Genomic DNA, 19,239 nt, shown 5'->3' on the forward strand with positions numbered 1-19,239 from the left:
TTTGTCAGAATGTTCACCTTGATGATATCTAAGTCAAGTTCGAAAGTGGGTCACGTGCTATCAAAAACTAGGTCAGTAGGTCAAATAATAGAAAAACCTTGTGACCTCTCTAGAGGCCATATTTTCCATGGGATCTGTATGAAAGTTGGTCTGAATGTTCATCTTGATGATATCTAGGTCAAGTTTGAAAGTGGGTCACGTGCCATCAAAAACTAGGTCAGTAGGTCAAATAATAGAAAAACCTTGTGACCTCTCTAAAGGCCATATTTTTCAATGGATCTTCATGAAAGTTGGTCTGAATGTTCATCTTGATGATATCTAGGTCAAGTTCGAAACAGGGTCATGTGCGATCAAAAACTAGGTCAGTAGGTCTAAAAATAGAAAAACCTTCTGACCTTTCTAGAGGCCATACTTGTGAATGGATCTCCATAAAAATTGGTCAGAATGTTCATCTTGATGATATCTAGGTCAAGTTTGAAAGTGGGTCACGTGCCATCAAAAAGTAGGTCAGTAGGTCAAATAATGAAAAAACGTTGTGACCTCTCTAGAGGCCATATTTTTCATGGGATCTGTATGAAAGTTGGTCTGAATGTTTATCTTGATGATATCTAGGTCAAGTTTGAAACTGGGTCAACTGTGATCAAAAACTAGGTCAGTAGGTCTTGAAATAGAAAAACATTGTGACGTCTCTAGAGGCCATACCCTTGAACAGATCTTCATGAAAACTGGTCAGAATGTTCACCTTGATGATATCTAGGTCAAGTTTGAAACTGGGTCACGTGCCTTAAAAAATTAGGTCAATAGGTCAAATAATAGAAAAACCTTGTGACCTCTCTAGAGACCATATTTTTCAATGGATCTTCATGAAAATTGGTCAGAATTTTTATCTTGATAATATCTAGGTCAAGTTCAAAACTGGGTCACATGAGCTCAAAAACTAGGTCACTATGTCAAATAAGAGAAAAAACGACGTCATACTCAAAACTGGATCATGTGGGAAGAGGTGAGCGATTCAGGACCATCATGGTCCTCTTGTTTTAATTACTTCCCTTTTATGTTACTATAAATAGCTCATTTAGTAACTTTTTTATTATTGGCCGTAGGGAAAAAGCGAGACCACTCTTCTGTGGTACAACATGGATGGTACCTCCAGTTTTTAGGTGTATTTTGACATATCTGTACCTTGTAAGAATTTTTTTTTCTTTTTGGTTAAAAAACTTCTTGTATGAAACTACTGGCCTAATTTGAAAATAATTTTATTTGAAGTAACTTTAAGAAAGTTCAACTATATTTTCTCATATTTCTTTTGATTAATCTTGATTATGAAATTTTGACCTTCTTGTCCTTAAGTGCAATGATAACAGGTGTGCGATATAGGGCCATTATGGCCCTCTTGTTTTTTTTCTTTTGTCTGAAAATCTCTGGTAATATTTTGACCCCATACTTCCATCAATTCTTCGAATAGTCGAGTGTGCTGTCAACAGACAGCTCTTGTTTTTATATCAGATCAAATGGATTAAAGCTGCAAGAACATCATAATAATATTTATACATAATTTTATAAGTATTATCACTGTAGATTTGCATCTAATCTGCTGAGCTTTTAAAATGTAGCCTAAAGGTAGTGTAACAAGTTGATTCAACAAAATGAAGTCAAAACTGAAATTTTATGAAATTGTCTTAAATTTTATCCAGATAATGTAGAATAAAGTCTTGATAATTTGTTCGGAAATGAAAATCATTTTTAAAATTATTAATTAAAGGTAACCATTTTTATTACAATGGCAATGTTACTTTCTTTCTAAAGTTAAATATGGTATTAAAACAAACATGTGACACGTTAAATAATTCAAAATATTGGCTTAAAACCAGCTTGAAAAGTGTGGATCACTTTAATCATGGCCAAATATTTCAAATACAAGCACATGGACTTGCATTTTATTTCACCATAATTACAATAGGCCATATGTTTATTTACGACTGGGAGAAGTTTCATTAAAATCTACATTGTAGAAAAAATTCTATTTGCGAAAATGTTTAATATGAAATATGTAATTTTCCCATAGACTGCCATAATGAAAACTTGCCTGAGGTCCTAATTTTTCATATCACTTTTTCCAGGGTTTAATCCTACATTGTGGAAAAAAATAGATCCGAACATGCAGAACTACCTCAATATTCATTGGGGTCTAAGATTCACGGCTATCGTGGTTGCATTAATTGGCAAAATTAAAGAGCAAATGATATCCCTTTCATTTAATACTGTGAAATCATTAGTATTCGTGGGGGACTAATTTTCATGGATTTCGTAGTTCAGTCAATCAATGAAATTAAATCCCAACGTACATGTAAAATTCCCATTCATTTTGTCTTCAAAAGTTGAAATCCACGAATTCTTATCCCCACGAAATTGCCGTTTTGATCAAAACCACGAAATTTCATGCCCACGAAATTACATGATTTTACAGTACCTTTAAAAATTGTAACAACAAAATTTCATGCCCATTGAATTAAGTGACTTGGCAGCATTTGAAATAGTAATATAACAAGAATTTTTGCTAAGGAATAGACAGGTCAGACATTAACTTTAGAATTTCAGTGTCTCATTTCAGTCATTAAGGAACTCTTATTTTTTGTTACTCGGAGAACTAAGGCGAATTGAGGAAACGGTAAAACAACAGGAGCACATTGTGCTTGGTCTGCCTGGTCCTATGGTGGAGTTTGAACTCCTACTGTCACATTTGTGTGGTCAGCTGTGTGAATATATCAGAGCTCGACAGAGGACAATGGATTTGTATCCTTTCACAATGTTTATCAGTAGCTCTACAGTAGTAAAATGTATTAGTGTTCTCAAGAAAGATCTCGCCAAGTTTATTATTGTGACGTCATTAATGTCCGTAGTGGGGGTCTGATTTTCGTGGATTTTGTGGAACCATTAATCTGCAAAATTTAAACCCCTACAAACAAACAAACTTACCATTCATTTTCTACTCAAAAGTTCAGATTTACAAATTCAGTCCCCCAAGAAGTAGCCCATTGCATATAAAACCACAGAATTTCATGCACTAAAGTTGAATGATTTCACAGTACGGTATATTACCGTAACCTTTAGCCTGCTGGTGGCAAATGATTCTGCCTTTGCGAGCAGTGCGGACCAAGATGTGAAGGCTGATCGTGGTCTGCACTGTTGGCTATTCAGTCAGTAAATTTTCAGTAAACAACCCTTTGAATGATGAATGTTACTGCCCAAATTGAATGATGGACCATTCCATTATAGAAATTTAGCAGGGTAAGGGTTAAGGTAGAAATAGTGGAATGCCAAAAGTAAAATTTAGTGAAATCTTTAGGGCATCTTAAGTTCTGTTTATAGATTGTACTGATTAATATAATTTACTCGGAAAACAGTACATGTATTTAATAATCAAGTCGGGGTAAATTAATTGACATGCATGCAAGGTCTGGTGGGTTAGAGCCCAGAAACAGTTTTTGCTTTAAGGTTTTATTAACTGACCAGTCCAGAAATATAATCTTACAAGTTGCCAGAATACACTTTGGTGCAAAAAATGAAATGCTAATTTTGAGACTTGTCTTCAAGCGCTGTGTTATAACCTATGTACAGAGTTTCATCAGACTTCAGTTGGTTACCTAAAAACAAGGTTGCCATGTAAAATCTTAAAATCAGGAAAAAACGCCATTTATTTCTGCAACCATTGGATAGAAATGGTTATATTTGTAAAAGAAGCCTTAACGTTTTAACTTGTGAATTGAAAAATAACTGTAGATCGATGATTTTCTTAAATCAGATGGTTTGAAAAAAATAATTTTGTATTCCTGCAGAACACTCGTCACTCGGCATTTATTTTTTAGCTCACCTGAGCCAAAGGCTCACTCACCGTCTGGCATCAGGCCACACTTCCCTTTAAACAATATCTCCTCCTAAACCACCAGTTCTACCAGTTCAAATTTGATGAAACTTTACAGGAATGATCCTTGGATGGCCCCCTTTTCAAAATTATTCAAAGAATTGAATTCCACATAGAACTCTGGTTGTCATGGCAACCGAAAGGAAAAACTTAAAAAGTCTTCTAGTCCAAAACCACAAGGTGTAGAGCCTTGATATTTGGCATGTGACATCATCTAATGGTCCTCTATGAAGATTGTTCAAATTATGCCCCTGGGATGAAAAGAGGCCCCTCCCCGGGGGTCCCAAGTTTTACATAGACTTATATAGGAAAAAAACTTTAAAAATCTTCTTGTCTGAAACCACAAGACCTAGGCCTTTGAGATTTGGTATGTAGCATTGCCTTATGGTTCTCTACTAAGTTTGTTCAAATTATGTCCCTGGGATAAAATAAGCCCCGCCCAGGGGGTCTCAAGTTTTACATAGACTTGCATAGTAAAAAACTTTTAAAAATCTTCTTGTCTGAAACTCCAAGGCCTAGGCTTTTGATATTTGGTATGTTGCATTGCCTAGTGGTCCTTTACCAAGATTGTTCAAATTATCCCCCTAGGGTCAAATATGGCTCCGCCCCGGGTTTAAATAGTTTAAAATTCAAATTCTTAACCCTGAACTACTGACCTACTTTCTTGTTTTTGAAGCTACAGCAAAGAAATTTGGACCACCGCTTTAATTATGTCTCCCACCACACAGTGGTGTGGGAGACATATTGATTTACTCCAGTCTGTGTGTGTGTGTGTCTGTGTGTGTGTCTGTCACAAAGCTTGTCCGCACTCTTAAGTCAAACATTTCTCATCAGATCTTCACCAAACTTCAACAAAATGTGTCGCCCGCCCGCTTAGCTCAGTAGGTATGAGCGTTGGTCTACGGATTGCGGGGTCGTGAGTTCGATTCTCGGGCGGGGTGTATGTTCTCCGTGACTATTTGATAAACGACATTGTGTCTGAAATCATTAGTCCTCCACCTCTGACTCATGTGGGGAAGTTGGCAGTTACTTGCGGAGAACAGGTTTGTACTGGTACAGTATCCAGGAACACTGGTTAGGTTAACTGCCAGCCGTTACATGACTGAAATACTGTTGAAAAACGGCGTTAAACCCAAAACAAACAAAACAAAATGTGTCTGCCAATAAGTGCTCATCCAAGTTCGATAACTAGCCAGATCGGCCTAGGCACTTTGGAATTATGGTCCTTGAATTACCGAAAAATGCTCAGATCTTAGGCGCATTCCTGGAGCCAAAAGTGTATAGGGGTCCTTTTGGCATGAGTAGTACAGGGGTCCTTTTGGCTTCAGGAATGCGCATGCAGTCTATAGGAGTCCTTTTGACTTGATGAATGTGCATGCGCTCTAGTAGGGCAAGTTCGATAATGAGCCAAATCGGTCCAGGCACTTTGGAGTTATGGCCCTTGAATTACCGAAAATCGGCCTTTTTACTCTTGTCCGTGCTCTGAGTCGAACATTTCTCATCCGATCATCACCAAACTTTAACAAAATGTGTTTGACCATAGGTCCGCGGCCAAGTTTGATAACTAGCCAAATCGACCCAGGTACTTTGGAATTATGGCCCTTGAATTACCGAAAATCGGCCTTTTTATTCTCATCCGCACTATAAGTCCAACATTTCTCACCCGATCTTCACCAAACCTAAACCAAATGTTTTTTTACCATAACTCCTTGACCAGGTTCATTAACTAGCCAAATCGCCCGAGGCACTCCAGAATTATGGCCCTTGAATTACCCAAAATCGGCCTTTTTGCTCTTAAGGGTATATTTGTAGTGAGTAAACAGTATATAAAGACTGACTTGCTATTTAGATGATTAGGCAGTTGTGGGACTCCCAAGACATGCGCTTTTCTCAAAAGCAACTCTAGTTTTTAAACGGATTTCGGTATTTTTCTTGAATAATCTTTACCATGACCTACTCACCTAGTTTTTGTTAGTGAAGCTTAAAGCAAAGAAATTTGTTTAAACATGCAACTAAACTCAGGTGAGCGATATAGGGCCATCATGGCCCTCTAGTTTTGTATATGAGACTCCTGGGGAATGTTATTTAAGCTTTGATTACGATATGCTAGTTAAAAGAAATAAAATAACTCTGGAATAATTTTAAACAATATGATATTGTTATCAAATGTTGAACATTTCCATAACCGGTGCCCAGCTATGAACAGATAAGTACTATGGGAACCAACAAGAACATGAACTACGAAGATCTTGTTGATGTCATTGCTGAAATTATACATGTACACAGCAAAAACTTCCATCATCCGATACTTGCCAACCTAAAATCAAGTTTCACGTAAGAACAAGTTTTAGAAATACATATTCAGCATTATTTTTAAGGCTGTTTGGGAATGGGCCAGAAACCTATCAGATATAAATGTTTTTACAGTCTTATCTTGCAAACTGACTATATTGCAGAAATAAAGAGTGTAGTGGTCTTATTGTTTTACATAGTCCAGTTTATTTCACAAGTTTGCCATATATTGTGAAGATTGTACCTCACAAACTGTTAATATTATTCCTATTTTAAAAGTGGTGCACATTTAGCGTTTTTTTACGATAATGCTTTATATTCCCTGTGCACTGTGCATATCTTGTTTGTATAACTCAGCTTCAATTCCATAAACTCTGTTTGAGCGTTAAATGTCAATGCACAATATTGTTATTCAAGATAGTGTGAACTATTCTGATATAATGAGTACCGTAAATCACTCAGACTCGATACCTAGCTGGCATGCTGAAGGTCAGTGGTTTTGCCCAAATGATCACCAAACTGAATACTTCAAATAATATTCAGAATGAAATCTGTGGTCTTTTCAACCAGTCAATACGGAAGTTGTCATTTTAACTTAAATTGTGTTATTATGACTTAAAACCTGATGATTCGCACCATCAGTGTTAAATATTTTCTTTGTTTCTATTTTTTTGACAGATGTGAATGTGACGTCATCAACCATTTATTACAGAGCCAGATTCTGATGTCACAGGCCCAGTTCCTTCAGTCATTGTTACAGTTACATCAGGCTCATAGTAAACTCACAAGTTGGGGATCAGCATCACAAGCCAAAGAGGTATTAATCAGTGGACTGGTGCTCAAATTCGGAAAATTCAGGCCCATATCATCAGTATTTAAAATCTAATACTTCAGACTTACAGTTTGAAATGCTAAAATTACTTTTTGCTCTCTATTTGTAAATCTTACATGGATTTTAATGATAGTGATACAGATATGGCATATACATCAACAAAAATTTATGCAAAGTTTCAGCAGTATAGATTTACAACAGAGGAAGTTATGTCAATTTAAATTTTTAGAGATTTCAATTCCTCGTCTAAATTTCAGACTTGAAACATTGATGAATACAAGCCTTGGACTTACTTGTTTGTTTGTTTCGGGTTTAACGCCGTTTTTCAACAGTATTTCAGTTATGTAACAGCAGGCAGTTTACCTAACCAGTGTTCCTGGATTCTGTACCAGTACAAACCTGTTCTACGCAAGTAACTGCCAACTTCCCCACATGAATCAGAGATGGAGGACGAATGATTTCAGATACGTCTTCTATCAAATCATCATGGAGAACATACGCCTTACCCGGTGATCGAACTCCCAAGCCCAGGATCAGTAGATCTGCGCTCTCCCTGCTGAGTTAAGCGGAAGGGCTCAGCCTTGGACTTGAATTGTTGAGTTGCAGAGATTGTTTAATGTGGAGCTCTAAAAAATTGGACCACTTGCTTAATGAAAAAATATTTAAGTCCTTGAAATACTGTCACTAGGTTCAGGGTCAAGGTCACACTTGGAGGTCAAAATTCAAATACCTTTACTCTGAGTCTGCTCCATATTTTGTTAAACCTGGGTTAATTCTTAATATCATAAAGATTGCGTACAAAGTGCACAACCCAGTTCACAAGGTCCAAGGTGGAGGTTGGATTACTAAAGTTCATAGCCGCTTCTTATGGTCAGCAGCTTCGTAGATTTCAATTAAACAAACTTTAGTTTTGTTTACCTGATGAAGATGATGTGCAGAGCAACATTGAAGATACATAATGGGAAAAAACAAGCATTTTAAATAACAGACTGAGCTATTAAAGTAATTACTTAAGTTTTTTCGTGAAATTGGGCCAGGTCATTTGGTCCAAGGTCAAGGTCACATTTTGAAGTCGAAAGTCAAAAAGTAGTGTTTGCTCCATATTAATAGCCTTTAGTAAAAGATTTAGTTCTTGTTTGATTTGCTCTATATTTACTCAGCCTGAGTTTAACAGTCTTAAGATTATTGAGTCATCAATGTTTTAAGTCTAAAGAGGCCTGCACTGATTCTTCCCAGGAAAGACGGCTTCGCGTGTATCAGTGCTATACACCGGGCATGTTAAAGAACCAGACTGTCATTTCGCAAAGAGCTAGGCTAAGTTATAAGTTAACCAGACATGCTTGTATCTAAAAAGGATTTCTCTCTATCTGTGCTAGGGGCTTTATTTATCTCACTGTGTCCCTCTGGTCAGATCGCTCTGTGTCTGTACTAGTAGAGGATGAATTTCGTGCCCCGTGTGGCTGCATTTGCTATATGTAAAGTGCCTTTGAACATGTTTGTCATAAAAAGGGTGCTATATAAGTCTGGTATAATAATAATAATAATTAAGAGGAAAAATAATATTATGAACATAAAAACTTAGATTTCTACAAACACAAATCCACTAACCTTTAGCCTGCTGGTGGCAAGTGATTCTGCCTTTGCGACCAAAGCAAACCAAGATCAGCCTGCACGGATTTCTGATAATAGTCTGCACTGTTTGCTATTCATTCAATAAATTTTCAGTGAACACCCCTTGAATAATAAATGGTATTGCCCAAATTGAATGATGGACCAGTTTTTAGCTTACCTGAGCAATGCTTAGGGTGAGCTATTGTGATCACGCTGTGTCCGTTGTCCGGCATCCGGCTGTTTGTTCGTCCGTCCGTCATCAAAAATTGTGTTTAAAAGACATCTCCTCCAAAACCACTGAATGGATTTTGATGAAACTTAGCATGAATGTTCCTTGGATGGTCCTCTATCAAAGTTGTTCAAATGGTTCTGCTTGGTTGCACATAGGGGCTGCCAGAGCCAAAAATAGGAAAATCTTTAAACAACATCTCCTCTTTAACCATTTCATGCAAATGGTCCTTATGTCACCTTCTACCAAGATTGTTCAAATTATACTGATTTGTCAAAAAACATGACCGCCAGGGGTCATGGTGACTTTTCCTTATATGTATATTGTGGAAATTTAAAAAATATTCTTGTTAGAAACTGCTCGGCCGATTTTAAAATAATTTTACAAAAATAGTCTTTGTGTGACCCTTTCCCAAGATTGTTCAAATTATTTGATTTGTCAAAACACATTGCCGCCAGAGGGCATGGTCACTTTTCCCTATATGTATATAGTGAAAACTTTAAAAGTCTTCTTATTAGAAACTGCTGGCCCGATTAGAGAATAATTTTACTCAAATTGTCATTGTGTGACCCTCCAGCAAGCTTGTTCAAATTATATTGATTCATCAAAAAACGTGGCTGCCAGGGAGCGTGGTCACTTTTCCCTGTAAGTATCATTGAACATAATGTGCCTTGATATTTGGCATTCGATATCAGATTTGTAATTTCTACCGTAATTATTCAAATCATTGCCCTAGTTCAAAATGTGTGTGAAATGTGTATAATATAGGCTAGAAACCTAACTCTGGACCAGTACAAACACACTTGAAGCCATGTACACAGGTGAGCGCTTTAGGGTCAGTGACCCTTTTGTTAGAAATTTAGCAAGATTAGGGCTAACTCCTTGTGCTTTGTGGTTAAATGTAAGCTTTTTTTTTTTCAGACAACAAAGAAAAGTATGTTTGGTCATTCGTCAAAGACTGTATCAGCATGGCCAGCTCTGTATCAGTGGTTGCTAAGATACAAGAGTTTACTTGTTGCCAAGGTAATTTCACAGTATTTGCATCTTGTGTAATTGTAAATGGAAGATGACAAGTATATAATTGGTTGCTAACATAGGAAACTTAATGTATAATCTTTATCCGAAGTTGGCTTGTACAGGTGGACAAGTTACGTGGTCAAAAGTCAGGGAGAAATGCTATCAACCATTGCATAAAAAATCACAGTTACTGTACCGAAAATTGCAAAAAAAAATGTGTCAAGTGTTTCAGTTCAAACACATCATCACAGAAAGAAGTAAACTCACCCAGGGATCAACCTTATGACCTTGTCTGTCTTAATCATGGAAATAGTGTGCCTCTGTGGCAGAGTGGTTAAAGTCATGAACCTCAGATGACTTGCTTTTCACTGATGTTGGTTCAAAACCTTCCCTGGGGTTTTGAATATTTTCATGGATGGAAGCTATCAAGCTGGCTCACAGAATGTTGCTAGTTCTACAAAGCTGCCTGCCCGTAATGGAATAATGCAATAATATTTAGGGTCGTCCTCCAACATCAGAAGCAAAAGCTGGAAAGTCACCACATTACCTATAATTGTGTCAGTGTGACTTTAAACTAAACATAAAAGAAGACAAAAAGACAGGAAAAAGCAAAGTGAAAAAATAAATATGTTTTTGATATTTCAGTTCAGCCTTTATTTCTATGATGTACTTAGCAAGCAGACGACACCTGTTGAAATGAAATCACTGTCATCCAAAAATGTTGAAGACTATTCTGCAAAGTAAGTATTTTGCCCTCACTATTAATGGTATGCCTAGAAAAGAACCCCTGTGAATTACTAAAGTGTATTTGTTCTTCTAAGGACCTTTGATTAGGATTCCAGCCCTTCTATGGTCAGTTTGTAAGGGAAGATAGACTTCCAGTGTGTTGAGAAAACACAGTGGTCCAGTGATAGGACATTGGACCATGACAATAGGGGTTGAGTTGAAGCCTGCACTCACCTGAGGTAAAATTACTTACTTTTAGGTATGAAACCCATGTATGTGTGATTTACACCTGGCACGCTGAAGAATCAGGGAATCTTTTTTGAATTTTAGCACCTACTGTATCTCGTATTACCGTCCATCTGCGATTACTAACATTCTTCTGGAGCAGTCACCCATATTGTAGTGACTATAAATATACTTAGACGCATGTACTGTAAAACACCTTTTATTCGCGAGAATTTAATTTTCGCTAATATTCGCGAGGTTAAGTACTCGCGAATTCAAAGTGACCGCGAAAAATAGCTTTACCTGTTCATGTTTATCCGAAATTCGCTGATGTCCGAAATAGTGTCTGAACGATAAATGTTCGCACTTACGAAATTCAGTTATTGTGATTTTGCGTGATTCCACCATGGTTCAACAAGTACGGTTAAATGACTATATTATATACAAAATATACATGTATACAGCAAAGTATAATATTTATTATTTAATAGTAAACATTTATCCAATTCAGCACAAGGGAAGAAACCAACGGTGTTACTGTACATGACCGCTCAAACAAAGTTATCTTCCATTACAATACTATAGTACATGTACTAAGTACTAGTAATTCTAAATTAAGCTGTGACGTGAATTCCAGCCTGAATCCAGCCACGCTGTACCATATCAGTGTCATTCTCAATTTTCTGCATGGTTTTAACAAGCCATTTAGCGTGCAGTGGTTTCACAGTGGACAAGCGCAAATCAACATTTACAGAGTCAATGTTACTATCCTTTAATTGGACGGCGATTTTGTTAGCATAAAACTCCTCAAAACACGCTTTCATGTACAACTTGAAATTGGCATACATACACGCGATTATTTTTCACGCCAAACGAAACAGTTTCCCTTTTCAAAAGACAAAGATAATTATTATACAAAATGTACCATTGTTTACCAATTTTACAATGGTTTACACATTTTTCAAAACTGAAAGAAACTGTGAAAAGTTTGCAATGATTGGGTGCATAATAAATGTTCAAAGATCAAGCGTTCATTGTAAATATGGAGTCCCAGTCGAGCCATGATATTTTTTAGTTTAAACTAATTTATTTTACCTATTTTGAACCTTTTTCTTCCATCGTCCATGAGCTCACCGGCACGTAATTACATTGCGATTATAGCCGGTTTCAAACCCAATCTGATACTTCTAACACTTGTAAATGTTACGGATATTAAAGCTACGTAATAACAAAAGAAAGGAACAATTTATTGACGACTATACAACAGTGAGCACATATCAGATATTAAAGGCATTAATCTGCTATCAATAAGGAGCGTAACACGCACTAGCGGACCGGAGAATAAACTTTTAACAGTGACGTCATACAGGTACCATAATTGCAGAAAGTAACCGAATGCAGTCGTACTTCCGGTTTTCTTCCGGATTCACATTCACGAATTTAAAATTACGATTTTAACATCGCGAATTTAAGATTTCGCGAAATAATAAAATGCCAAAAATGGGGACAAATTCGCGAAATAAAGATCTCGCGAATTTAAAGTGTTTTACAGTACTTGCATATATTGCTGATTTTTTACTGGTCACAAAAACACAATCTTGCACATGAGTCAAACCAATAAATGATAACATAAATGTATTTTAGCTAAAAATTGTGTTAACTTGACCCAATATGACAATTACCAATGTCTATGCAGTTTCAATTTCTCACATGCAATTTCAGCATCATTCGTCTATACCAGTAAATTGCTTGTCATAACAACCGGAAAGCACCGAAATAGCATAAGAGAATACGTAATCTAATGGAAAATGCCGATTGACTTTACAGGTCTGCTACCTTATCATTTTACAACCTGACTTTTATGTAGTTAATTGCTTTTAACCTTTAGCCTGATGGCAGCAAGTGATTCTGCCTTTGCGACCAGTGCAGAGAAGATCCGCTGATAATAGTCTGCACTGTTTGCTATTCATTCAGTAAATTTTCAGTTGACACCCCTTTGAATAATAAATGGTACTGCCCAAATTGGATGTTGGACCAGTCCATTTTAGAAATTTAGTAGGGTAAAAGGTTAACAGTATGTTTTTATTTATTAACAGGATTTTAGCTTTCCAAAAGAAAACTGATGCTTTGAATGTATCCCTGGTTCTCGACACTCAGGAAATAGAACATGTATATAAAGGGCCAGGTTACCACCACCCAGATAAACAGTTTGAGCAGGCAACAGGACTGGATAGTTACCCAGCTATATACTCATACCCTGGGGTAATAGGGAATTTTATTCAATTTTCTAGTTGCATTTTTTGCCTTAGAAATACACCTTCTATTAAAATGAAGATTTCTTTTCATTTATGAAATTGTACATTAAAATCCTAAATATAAAAAACTTTGTCTCATTGGGACAAAACTAGATGCATTATTTAAAAAATGTTGACCTTATAATAGACCAGTTGTAGAACCAGGAAGGTTCTTCATTATGAGGTGGTGATGAGAGGTCTGGCTTTGAGAGATTCTACTAAACTTACATTTGAATAATCTGGATGTTTTTCTTATATACTTTATTATTATTTGTGCCTATATTTAGATAATTATGATTGTATTAGTTTTAATAACATCTCTTTCATCTGTAGGAGTACCCTGCCAGTCACTGGCCCAATGTGGTGATGATGATAAGTGATAGGACCATAGAAACTGATAAAGTAACATGTATATATGACAAGGTAAGATAAATCCATGTATGACACAATTAGAAAAAGAAAAGGCTTAGTAAGTTTGAGCCTTACTCCAGGGTTCTAGAAATTCAATGTGCAGAACCCAAAGGCTACCTGAAATTTTGGTGGACTACTAATTTTTTTCAGGAAATACCAGATGAGTTACTTTGAAACTTTGTTGCATTAGTCTGAAAGTCAATAATCTAGCCTTCTCGAAAGCAAACTTCAGGCATAAATTTTGACATTTGGCATAATAAGCAATTAATTACCAGATTTAATCATGCCTGGAGGCAAGTGTTTACATGTGCATGTGTAATTTTAGACTGATCCAACAGTATTAAAATTGCTGAACCATAGTGTTTTAAAGCAATATGCAAACCAGTCTTAAAATATTTTCAGTACCATTTTTGCCCCCTTTTGTTTTTCACTCGCATCAAGAATTTCACATGTTGAGGGAAAATATATCAGCTTACAGACATTTTCTTATGAGGCAATTCATTGGTTACATCTTGATTATGCTTTCAAATTTAAATATTTGCAAAGGTGCTAAAATAGATAAATTCATTCCAGAAACTACTGTGTTTCGAATAACATAAAATTCAGATATGCAAATTCAGTTTCGAGAAAGGGGGAGACTTCTGTTACTCGGGTTTTATTTCCACTTAGTAACTGCTCAATCAAAGACGTTTAGAATAAGTCACAGAATTACATACAGTGTTCATAAAATAATTTTATGAGGAATTACGTACAGAGTTCATAAAATAATTTTATGAGGAATTACGTACAGAGTTCATAAAATGATTTTATGAGATAAATTGTATTTGATACTGTAAGGAATTCATAAGTAAAAAATAACTTTATTTTCTTGCCCTTGAATATAGTATACAATGTATTAGAATGTTGTTACCATTGTGTATTTATTTTTCCTTTTTCAGGGTGTTCAGAGTACATACTTCATCACATGTGCAGATCCGAAGATTTATATCGTTGTAATATACGAGAGTAAGAAATCAGAGAAAGACTCCTATGTGAACAGTTTTATGACGGAACTTGGCTCTATGTTAAAATGTGCAAAACATTTCGCAAGTTTAAAACCTGGTTCAAGAGGTGCATCGAGAAAATGATCAAATTCAGTTTGTTTGTTTTTTGACCTGTAAGAGTGTTCTGATAGACCAAATACCTTACTGGATGTGTATTTTTCTGAATGTTCAAAAACACAATCCAAGAGACTGGTCAAGAAAATGTTCAAAATCAGATTAAGAAAAAGAAATTTTACCATGTGATAGTGGGAATTGCAAGTTACACTATTTTAAGTAGAAGAAAGATGAAATTGTGCAATAATAAAGTGAAGTAGATGTTTTGAAATGTGTCATTTGGTTTAAGATAATGGACAGTAATGACACTCGGCAATATCATTGCGATAACTTATTCTTCAAATGCTATTTTTGACATTCTTCAGCCGAAATAGAACATTTTTATATAACAGCCGGAAAACACTGGAATTGCATACAGAAAATATGCAATGAGATGAGAGTAAGGTGTGCTGATTATCATTACATGTCCACTACCTTAACGAATGACCAGAGTGACTGTGTGCACTCGGTTTCTGATGTTGAACCAGGCAGCGTTTCTGTGATATTTGTTATGTGCTTTTTACCTTCCTCTGTGTAAATTAAACAGACATTAAATGCAAGATTTATGTTCAAGATTTTATTTTATTTCTTGTGCTAGACAACGCCCTGGAAAACTTCTAAACAAAGTACATTTTATACTTTTTATGTACTGGACTGGAAATTAATGTAATGTTGAATAATGTAAAGTTGAGAACTTCCAGACTTTGAAAAAAAAATTTCAACAAGTAATTTTAGTATGTATTAGCTGCATAAGTAACACTCATAGAATAATCATTTAGAAAGGATTTTTTTTTTCAAGTATAGAATGTTTTCTATTTTCAGATTTATACAATTACTTGAAAATACATCACCATGCTAATAGATTTCAGATTGTGGTTGTTTTGATCTCAGTAAATTATTATTATTATTATTATATCAGATTTATATAGTGCCCTTTTCATGATAAATATGTTCAAAGATGATTTACTTAATGAAAATTGAAATGAACAATTATGATGTTTGTAGGACAAAATTACTAATTGAGAAAACACATGTCTTACTGACAGAGCGGCCTCTTCGGTCAAGTGGTTAGAGTTGTTGACTAAGAACCACTTAACCCTTAGTGCTGTTTGAAACACAGAATTCCTTCATGTGAGGAAGACATTCTGCCGGCTTATTTCTTTCCAGGTATCCACTGATTACTGAAATAATTCCAAGAGGGCCATCTTTGGTCGTCGTCCACCGCTTATTTGCTTTAAATCAAATAGATGCAAACAAAATTACTGATAGAGCTTTGTATTTGCCCACAATAGTAATAGGGAGAGACAGGTGGCATTCTGATAATAATGGAAACTAATACCGGTACATCATTGCTCAGGCAGTAACTGCAAGGCCTAGGCTTTCGATATTTGGTATGTAGCATTGTCTTGTGGTCCTCTACCAAAATTGTTCAAATTATTACCCTGGGGTGAAAAGAGGCCCTGCCCTTGGGGATCTCAAGTTTTACATAGACATATAGGGAAAAAAATCTTCTTGTCCTAAAGTTCAAGGCCTAGGCCTTTGATATTTTTGGTGTGTAGCATTGCCTAGTGGATCTCTTATAAGATTGTTCAAATTATACCCCTGGGGAGAAAAGAGGCACTGTCCTGGGGTCACTTGTTATATGAATTATATAGGAAAAAGTACTTAAAAATTATTAGATCATAGTTCCTAGACTCTAATTACAATTACCTAATGACCTCAAGTGATTAGGGGTCACCTGACCATGACCTTGATCTACTGACTTACTTTCTTGTTTTAGCTCATCTGTGAGACCCTCTACCAAGATTGTTCAAATTATTTTGATTTGTCAAAAAAAACATGGCCGCCAGAGGGTGTGGTCACTTTTCCCTATATGTATATAGTGGAGACTTTAAAAATCTTCATGTGTCATACTGCTAGCCCGATTTTAAAATAATTTTACAGAAATGGGCCTTGTGTGACCCTCTACTAAGATTGTTCAAATTATTTTGATTCATCAAAAAACATGGCCGCCAGAGGGGCATGGTCACTTTTCCCTATATGTATATAGTGGAAACGTTAAAAATCTTCTTGTTTGAAACTGCAAGCCTGATTTTGAAATAATTTTACACAAATGGTTCTTGTGTGACCCTCTACCAAGTTGTTCAAATTTTTCCGATTCGTCAAAAAACATGGCTGCCAGGGGGCATGGTCACTTTTCTTCTCTGAATCTATAATAGCTAGAGCCTTGATATTTGGCGTGTGATATCAGATTTGTAATGTCTACCATAATTGTTCAAATTATTGCCCTAGGTTCAAAAGTGTGTGTGTGACATGTATATAATATAGGCTAACATAGAAGAAACCTAACTCTGTACTTACGCAAACACACTTGAAGCCTTGTACACAGGTGAGCGCTTTAGGGTCAATGACCCTTTTGTTTTGTAAGATACAGCCTTTGGATGACATGTACAGTTTTGCACAGCGATCTTAAAACTTGACTTTCAGTGACCATAAATGTGACCTACTGACCTTTCTTGTTTTTAAGATACAGCCTTGAAATTTGGATGACATGTACAGTTTTGTACACTAATCTTAAAACTGACTTTCAGTGATGATGAATATGACCTACTGACCTACTTTCTTGTTTTTGAGGCTTTACCAAAGAAATTTGTTCAAGCAAGCAACATAATTCAGGTGAGCGATGTAGGGCCATCATGGCCCTCTTGTTTAAGATACAGCCTTGAAATTTGGTTGACATGTACAGTTTTTCACACCGATCTTAAAACTGACTTTCAGTGACCATGAATTTGACCTACTGACCTATTTTCTTTATATTTTAGCCTCAGTTTGACATTTGAAACAGGTGGATCATATTACTCAGGTGAGCGATTCAGGGTCATCATGACCCTCATGTTTGAATAAAAATGATGAGTTATTGTCATCACTTGATAGTTGGCGTTGGCATTGCCTGATTAAGTTATATGCTTAGGTCAGCTTTTCTCCTAAGCGATCGAAGCTATTGCTTTAAAACTTACAACACTTATCCACCATCATTAGCTGACTCTGTACAGCAAGAAACATAATTCCATCCTGCTTTTTGCAAGAATTATGACCCTTTATGGACTTGTCAGATTTCTTGGTTAAGTTCTATGTTTAGGTCAACTTTTCTCCTAAACTAATATTAAAGCTATTGATTTAAAACTTGCAACACTTGTTCACCATTGAAAGCTGACTATGTACAGCAAGAAACATAACTCCATCCTGCTTTTTGCAAGAAATATGGCCCCTTTTGGACTTAGAAGATATCAGATTTCTTGGTTAAGTTTTGTGTTTAGGTCATCTTTTCTCCTTTACAGTCAAAGCTATTGCTTTAAAAGTCAGAGCAGTTATTCGCCATTAAAAGTTGACACTGCACAGCAAGTACCATATCTCTGCATTGCTTTTTGCAAGAATTATGGCACCTTTTGGACATAGAATATCTTGGGTAGGTCAATATTTCTATTATACAGAGACAAAAAATTCTGATGAGCATCTGCACCCTCAAGACGGTGCTTTTGTTAGGGTATGAAATACATGTGCATTAAATATTGCCAAGTTTAAGACATTCTTTGAACAGAGATCTTTCTATAGTAGCAGTATTTTCCCATTCGTCACAGAATTAATAAACATTGGCTTATTTACATGCTTTTTATGCCCCCCTTCGAAGGAGGGGTATATTGTTTTGCAGATGTCAGTCGGTCGGTCTGTCTGTCGGTCGGTCAGTCTGTATGTAGACTAATCCGTTTCCGGATGATAACACAAGAATGCTTGGGCCTAGGATCATGAAAGTTGATAGGAAGGTTGGTCATCACCTGCAGATGACCCCTATTGATTTTGAGATTTGTATGTCAAAGGTCAAGGTCATAGTGACCCTGAACAGTTAAACGGTTTCCGGATGATAACTCAAGAACGCTTGGGCCAAGGATCATGAAAGTTGATAGGAAGGTTGGTCATGACCAGCAGATGACCCCTATTGATTTTAAGGTAAGTAGGTCAAAGTTCAAGGTCACAGTGACCAGGAACAGTAAAACGGTTTCCGGGCGATAACTCAAGAATGCTTGGGCCTAGGATCAGGAAAATTGAAAAATTGATAGGGAGATTGATCATGACCAGCAGATGACCCCTATTGATTTTGAGGTCATTTGGTCAAAGTTCAAGGTCAGATTGGCCAGGAACAGTTAAACGGTTTCTGGACGATAACTTGAGAACCCTTGGGCCAAGGGTCATGAAAGATGATAGAGAGGTTCATCATGACCAGCAGATGACCCCTATTGATTTTAAGGTCAGTAGGTCAAAGGTCAAGGTTACAGTGACCCGGAACATTTAAACCGTTTCCAGACAATAACTTGAGAACGCTTGGGCCTAGGATCATGAAACTTAATAGGGAGGTTGGTCATGACCTGTAGATGGCCCCTATAGATTTTGAGGTCTGTAGGCTAAAGGTCAAGGTCACATTGACCCGGAACAGTTAAACCCTTTCCAGACGATACCGAGAACGCTTGGGCCTATGATCACTAAACTTC

General features: G+C 36.4%; 1 protein-coding gene across 3 annotated transcripts in view; it reads left to right on the forward strand.

Annotated features, from left to right (window-relative positions):
• The window catches only part of LOC123539782 (KICSTOR subunit 2-like), a 35,810-nt gene extending 20,252 nt beyond the window's left edge, over positions 1–15,558 (forward strand). For all 3 annotated transcript variants that reach the window (XM_045324548.2, XM_053526732.1, XM_053526731.1), the window contains exons 4-11: positions 2,612–2,793; positions 6,119–6,256; positions 6,893–7,031; positions 9,808–9,909; positions 10,549–10,643; positions 12,951–13,116; positions 13,482–13,571; positions 14,498–15,558. In XM_045324548.2, coding sequence (XP_045180483.2) covers positions 2,612–2,793; positions 6,119–6,256; positions 6,893–7,031; positions 9,808–9,909; positions 10,549–10,643; positions 12,951–13,116; positions 13,482–13,571; positions 14,498–14,686 — 1,101 coding nt within the window. In that variant the 3' untranslated portion in view covers positions 14,687–15,558. The remainder of the gene's footprint in view (positions 1–2,611; positions 2,794–6,118; positions 6,257–6,892; positions 7,032–9,807; positions 9,910–10,548; positions 10,644–12,950; positions 13,117–13,481; positions 13,572–14,497) is intronic.
• Positions 15,559–19,239: the final 3,681 nt, after the last annotated feature.

This window comes from Mercenaria mercenaria, chromosome 16 (genome assembly GCF_021730395.1).
Source record: "Mercenaria mercenaria strain notata chromosome 16, MADL_Memer_1, whole genome shotgun sequence".
NCBI lineage: Eukaryota > Metazoa > Mollusca > Bivalvia > Venerida > Veneridae > Mercenaria > Mercenaria mercenaria.